Source organism: Garra rufa, chromosome 18 (genome assembly GCF_049309525.1).
Source record: "Garra rufa chromosome 18, GarRuf1.0, whole genome shotgun sequence".
In the NCBI taxonomy this organism is placed as follows: Eukaryota; Metazoa; Chordata; class Actinopteri; order Cypriniformes; family Cyprinidae; genus Garra; species Garra rufa.
Genome location: NC_133378.1, coordinates 24,013,806 through 24,020,769, shown reverse-complemented (window position 1 = coordinate 24,020,769; position 6,964 = coordinate 24,013,806). Strand labels below are relative to the sequence as shown.

Here is a 6,964-nt window from a genome sequence, read left to right as displayed (position 1 = left end):
AAGTATTTTTCATATATACTTATCTTTTTATACATTTATAAAAAAGTGCTAATAATGACTGCTTACAACCAACATCCCTTTTGTTTAAACAAAGGAACTCTCTCTACTACTGACTCCCTTTAATATTCATCTCTTCACTGAACGCTTCCTCCCTTTCTTTTGATCCAGCTATAAGGCTTAAAAACCCCTTATTCACCGTCTTCCTCTGTATACCCTTCACGACAGTCCTAGTGGATGGCATACCCATGGAATGTTATAAATAGCCCCCGCTCCCCCATCGCCTCCCTCTCACACACACTGACACACTTCCAACAGGGCTAGTTGTGAGAGGCGGGGCTGTCTGAGGAACTCTCTGTGGTTTCGCTATATACCCCCACCCCGGTCTCCTCCACGTCTGGACCCACACGCTGTTTCCATTAACACATTGTGTAGACATGCTGGTTCATTGTAAGCTGTACATTTTTTCCCTTTTCTTAGCTCATCTCAGTAGCTAAGTCATTAGGAACGTATATTGAACTTGACCTGACGCTAATGCGTTTTTTCTCTGTGCCGCTCACAGATACCCCTTCCTGGTCGTGGTTGCCACAGTTCTGCAACCTCCGGGATCTCCGCAGACGCGCACAGCTGCGGCAGCTGGAGGATTCCAGCGGAAACATGGTGCACATTAAGCAGAAGCTCTATCACAATGGTCATCCCAGCCCCCGCCACCTCTGACTTTAACGGCAGTTTCCCCAAAACTGCTCCATTACCAGCTGCTGCCTCAGAGACCCACTTTAATTGTTCCACTACATCTTTTAGACCTTCGAAAACCACTTGCCAAAAGAAGAAAGAAGATTATCGTTGCCAGTATGCTGATCTGTGTCCACGTTCGCTCGTTCGGCGAATGATTTAGAAAGGTTTTTTTCTGTACAGGCATTTTATTTCCAATTGCTGAATCTAGGCATGCACTTTTAGAATGGGGGAGGATGCAAGAAATAGTTTTGTGAGACACTGGGAGTCAATTCATGTTTTTTTCCTTGCTTTGTCCCCCCACCTTTTTTAGCTTTTTCATCAGAATACGACTTTTCGGGAGGGGGGTGATTAAACGGGTGGGGTGGGAGGGTTGAGGTTTCGGTTTTGTGATGGTATAGTTAGCGATTAATGCTCTTGTAAATAGTTATACATATTGTTTTACGGGATTTAAGCAAACACGGGAGTAGGAGGTTCTTAGAGACGAGTCGTAAACTGAATAAAAAGTGAGAAAAACATAAAGAGGAAAGAATTTTGAATGCTGATATGTGGTACGTGAACTTTTTGGATGGATGAAAAAGAGATCACTCGGAAAATCGATCGATTAGCTTTGTTACTACGTGAAATAAATGAATGTATTAATTTTATCTGTAAATAAAGGAGAGTGCGGGAAGGTTGAAATGAGCGGTCAGGGCTCTTTTTGCTGTTTTGAACGTCATCCGTCATAAATGTGAGAGAACCGCTAGCACTTGCCTTGTCTTCCCTACACTGTGTCCAATAGCCCTTCCTGGTCTGCTTTTAAACTACTCCAAACTCTAACAAGAACAACCAGCCTGCCAGCACACAGAGCCCTGACCCAATTTTCTCTTCCTCTTTATGTCCAGACATTGCTGTTGTGAAGATAAAATGTCTGTTTTATTAAAAGTGCCATTGAAGCACAACAGTGACCCCTAGTTTTGGGATGTGTCATTTCTCAACAACTCAAGGTGATGTGTATGGGACAGTCACATAACATTCATGCTGAGAGGAAACATTTCTGAGGGGAAAATTCATGATTAATGACTCAAAAGTAGAATTCAAACAAAATATTGTATAGTGGTCATTAACTGCATCAAACAATCATAATTTAAAAGTAATAGGCTATAGATGGTTTGAACTTATGCCACGATGTGGTCAGTTACCCGGATGTGCGGCCATATTGGAAATACTCGGATGTCAACAACAGCATGGTTAACGTTCTACTGAATTTGTTGTTCTGCTAATTTATGCTGTTTAAACCACAGAATAAACGTTGAAGCTGCTGAATCATGACAAGGACCTAGAGCAGGAACGCCACAATATTTTGACAAATTGAAGTTAATAGGTGGTAAAGATACATACGAGTAGTATTAATTAAGATATTAGCCTAATATTTCACCAACCTGACTGGAAATGATAAGAACAAACACAAATGTTGTCAAGATTCTTGCCCTGGAATTCTTGGTTCAGTTTGGCCAACCACAAATGTGACCCTGGACCACAAAACCAGTCTTAAGTCGCTGGGGTATATTTGTAGCTATAGTCAAAAATACATTGTATGGGTCAAAATTATTGATTTTTCTTTTATGCCAAAAATCATTAGGAAATTAAGTAAAGATCATGTTCCATGAAGATTTTTGTAAAATTCCTACTATAAATATATCAAAATGTAATTTTTGATTAGTAATATGCATTGCTAAGAACTTAATTTGGACAACTTTAAAGGTGATTTTCTCAGTATTTTGATTTTTTTGCACCCTCAGATTCCAGATTTTCAAATAGTTGTGTCTCAGCCAAATATTGTCCTATCCTAACAAACCATATATCAATAGAAAGCTTATTTATTGAGCTTTCATATGATGTATACATCTCAGTTTTGTAAAATTTAATCTTATGACTGGTTTTGTGGTCCAGGGTCACAAATGCCTTTTGTACCTCATTTTTTTACACTCTTCTCCTTGATTTGTTATAACCTTTGGCAGTTTATAGTACTCCAAATGTTTTTACTAGTCTGGTTGATTAGTACAATCCAAATCATGACAATAATTGACTATTTTTTAGCAGCAAAAAATCTGCAAAATATGCAAGTTTTGTTTGGTTTAGTAGCATTGTTTACGTTCCTTGCCACCAATATGGCCGATTGATGACGCATTGTGAAAACACTCTATCCACTTTCCTGTGATGCATTCTAACTTCCATTTGGGTGATTTTGTGTTCCAGTCACCCTAGAAATCACTTTTGAAACGGGGTAAAAAAGATAGACTGAATTTAAACTTTCTCAATGTAACTAAATATAAAAACGTGCGCAGGTTTAATGTTATATTATTGGCTCAGAAATATGTTAATTTGACTAGAAATACCAGAGACCGGAAAGTGAGACCGCATTGAGAAAAGGGTGGATATCGAATTGTAGACTCGTAGTAAATGACCACTGCTATTAATGGCTACCGTTAACAGTTGTGTATGTTTGACAGTCTATATCCTTCATAGTTGGACGCTGCTGTGATTTAGGTCAAAAAACATAAAAATACTCAGTACATATAAAACAATTTGTAATTAACAGACAAAGCAATAGTGACCATGTAGTAAAACATTTACTGTAGGCTACTCACACTTGTGTGGTGCAACATTAATATCAGATCAAATATAGTCGCACAGCATCGTTTTAGTTTTAGTCGTTCTGAAAATCATGTGTTGTGGCTTGTTTGTAAACGAATCCATGGTAAAAGTGAACAAAGACCAAGCTCTTACTGACATGGCCTGAAACTTCATTAAAAATAAAGTTAATCCACTCTTTCCTAATGTTGGGATTAGAAGGAAGGCAATGCAAAGACTGTTTTTCCACAACTTTGTTGTGGTCTTGTTGTCATCTGAGCCATCTTTATCGTTTGGTTTCTACATAGACCTGCATTTGCCTCTTTAGTTATTTACTTACTACATGCGTGAATCAGTTGGCGGGGCTAAACAGTCAGTGATTTTTTTTTCTGCGGAGGCGCTATTTAACCTATTATGTCATAAAGTGGCACATTTAGCTTCAATATTTTTTTCACGACGCGCCATCAATCTGCCATATTGGCGGCACTGAACATAAACAATGCCACTGAACCGGACAAAACTTGCATATTTTTCTGATTATTGCTGCTGAAAATGGTCAATTATTGTCATGTTTTGGGCTGTACTAAAGCTGGGGAAAAAGACAGGGAAAAACATTTTGAGACTGCCAATAGTTATAACAAATCAAGAAGAATAGTGCAAAAAACAAATGCGTTTGTGGTTGGTCAAGCTGAACCAGGATTTCCAGGGTAAGAATCTTGACAACATTTGTGTTTGTTCTTATCATTTCAGGTCAGGTAGGTCAAATAGTAGGCTAATATCTTAATTAATACTGCTCGTTTGTATCTTTACCAGCTATTTACTTTAGTTTGTCAAAATATTGCACCCTTTCCTGATTACTAAGTCCTTCTCTATATTATTTAGCAGCTTTCACACATTTTTTTCCCATGGTTTAGACAGCAGAAATTAGCAGAACAATATATTCAGTAGTACATTAACCGTGCAATCAATGCTGTTGTTTACATCCGAGTATCGCCAATCTAGCCGCATATCCGGGTACCTGACCAAATCGGAAATGAGACAAGATCGATGAACACCATTCCTGTTTTACCGGATGTGTTAATGCTTCTTCAACCGTAATTCTTGATTTCTCTCAAACTAGAGGGGAAACCTCACTTAAGATTGATTTGCTTCTCGAGAACTGCATAAGAATAAATATATAGGCCAGTTTTCCGCTGTTATAGCCACAGCGAAGCGGCTGAGCTTCTAAGACAATGAACTGCTATGTCATTGTGCTTTTGTTCCTATGGGTTTATCTTAAAATGCTGTCAAAGTTCTTTCAAAATGCTTTCTACCCTGTTTTCCCCTTCTGAAGTGATGAGTTTTGCAGAAAAAAATACCTTTGTGTGCGGCATTTAGTATTTTGCTGTGGATGAGCAAATTTTTGTACAGCAAAAGAATAAATAATTATTTGCACTAATGTTTTCCATATCACAGGGTTCAACATAGCTGGGTTATATATATATGTCAGTTATATATGAATATTTGTATATGAATATATATATATGAGTATATACAATGCTTTAGTTTGTCAAAATATTGCACTCTTTCCTGCTTACTAAGTCCTTCTCTATATGATTTAGCAGCTTCCACCTTTTTTAGACAATATAAATTAGCAGAACAACATAATCGGTAGTAAATTAACTGTGCATTCAATGCTGTTGTTTACATCCGAGTATCGCCAATATAGCCGCACATCCGGGTATTTTAACCCCTTTAAAACAGTTCCTGCAGTATTTTTAAAATAAATTCAGCCTTGGTGAGCATAAGAGATTTCCTTTTCAAACACATGACATATATATTTGACATTGATTTACAGTGACTGACATTAAACCACATAAGCCTGTAAATGTGCTCTGTATAACAAAGAATAACTTGATTGAGAACAACGACATATTTAAATGACAGATTTAAATAAAATCCTTTCCAATTTGCCTCAATAAACCCTACACTGCCTCATAAGGTCAGAAGGATTTGTTAGAAGCTCTTCTGGCAGAAGTGGGACTCACTTGACAGATAAACGTGGACTACTCCACTTGAGGCCTGAATAAGATTGCTTTTGATCCAGGAGTCACTGCAGATCTCTGGGTGGAAATGAGACAGGGCCGATGAACACCATTCCTGTTTTACCTTGAAGGGATGTGTTAATGCTTCTTCAACCGTAATTCTTGATGTCTCTCAAACTAGAGGGGAAACCTCACTTAAGATTGATTCACATCTCGGGAACTCCATAAGAATAAATATATAGGCCAGTTTTCCGCTGTTATAGCCACGGCTGAGCTTCTAAGACAATGAACTACTATGTCATTGTGCTTTTGTTCCTATGGGTTTATCTTAAAATGCTGTCAAAGGTGTTTCAAAATGCTTTCTACCCTGTTTTCCTCTTCTAAAGTGATGAGTTTTGCAGAATAAATACCTTTGTGTGTGGCATTTAGTATTTTGCTGTGGATGAGCAAATGTTTGTACAGCAAAAACCTGAATAATTGTTTTAATCAGGTATAACTGAATATTTGTATATGACTGAGTATATATGTGACCCTGGACCACAAAACCAGCATAAGGGACAGTTGTTGTTTTTTAAATTGAGATTTATGCATCATCTGAAATTTCCATTGATGCATGGTATAAAGTATTTATTTGGCCAAGATAAAACTATTTGAAAAATGTGGAATCTGAGTGTGCAAACAAAATTTAAATGTTAAGAAAATAGCCTTTAAAGTTGTCCAAATGAAGTTCTTAGCAATGCATATTATTAATCAAAAAATAAGTTTTGATATATTTACAGTAGTAAATTTACAAAATGTCTTCATGGAACATGATCTTTACTTAGTATTCGAATGATTTTTGGCATAAAAGAAAAATTAATAATTTTGACCCATTTTGGCCTGTATTCTTAAAGGAACAGTTCACCCAAAAATGATATGAAGTTTTTACAGTGTGAAACCTGAGCGTTAGAAGTGTTGATAAATATAGATTGTGGCATTTGAATCTGTTTATGGTTTTCCTTATGGATTTTCATGATCAGCCACTGTTTATTTTTTCATAGTTAAATGAGAAGTTCACATCCAGAATGAAATTGTCCTGATAATTTACTCACCCCCATGTCATCCAAGATGTTCATGTCTTTCTTTTTCAGTCGCAAAGATATTATGATTTTTAGAAGAAAACATGCCAGGAATTTTCTCCATATAGTGGACTTAAATGGTGGCCAGTGGGTTGAAGGTCCAAATTGCAGTTTCAATGCAGCTTCAAAGGGCTCTACACAATCCCAGCCAAGGAATAAGTGTCTTATCTAGCAAAACGATCAGCCATTTTCTTAAAAAAAATACAAATTCATATTCTTTTTAAGCACAAATGCTTGTCTTACACTAGCTCTTTGATGCATGTCTTCACACTTTATGTAATCATGTTGGAAAGGTCACATGCAGTTAGTTCTTCGTCTGTGTATTTTGGATCAACAAGGTATTATAGGACGAAAATCTTCTCATTTTCTTCTCCAACTTCAAAATCATCCCACATCGTTGTTTTACCTTTATTTATTTATTTGTTTTGGTAAAGGGCATTTAACTTTCTTTGCACATTCGCTTTGTAAACACTGGGTTGG

The 6,964-nt window shown here is 37.0% G+C and overlaps 1 protein-coding gene across 2 annotated transcripts in view; it reads left to right on the top strand.

Moving 5' to 3' along the window:
• tmem240a (transmembrane protein 240a) overlaps positions 1 to 1,683 on the top strand; it is a 15,986-nt gene extending 14,303 nt beyond the window's left edge. For both annotated transcript variants that reach the window (XM_073823586.1, XM_073823585.1), the window contains exon 4: positions 560 to 1,683. In XM_073823586.1, coding sequence (XP_073679687.1) covers positions 560 to 714 — 155 coding nt within the window. In that variant the 3' untranslated portion in view covers positions 715 to 1,683. The remainder of the gene's footprint in view (positions 1 to 559) is intronic.
• The last annotated feature ends 5,281 nt before the right edge of the window (positions 1,684 to 6,964 follow it).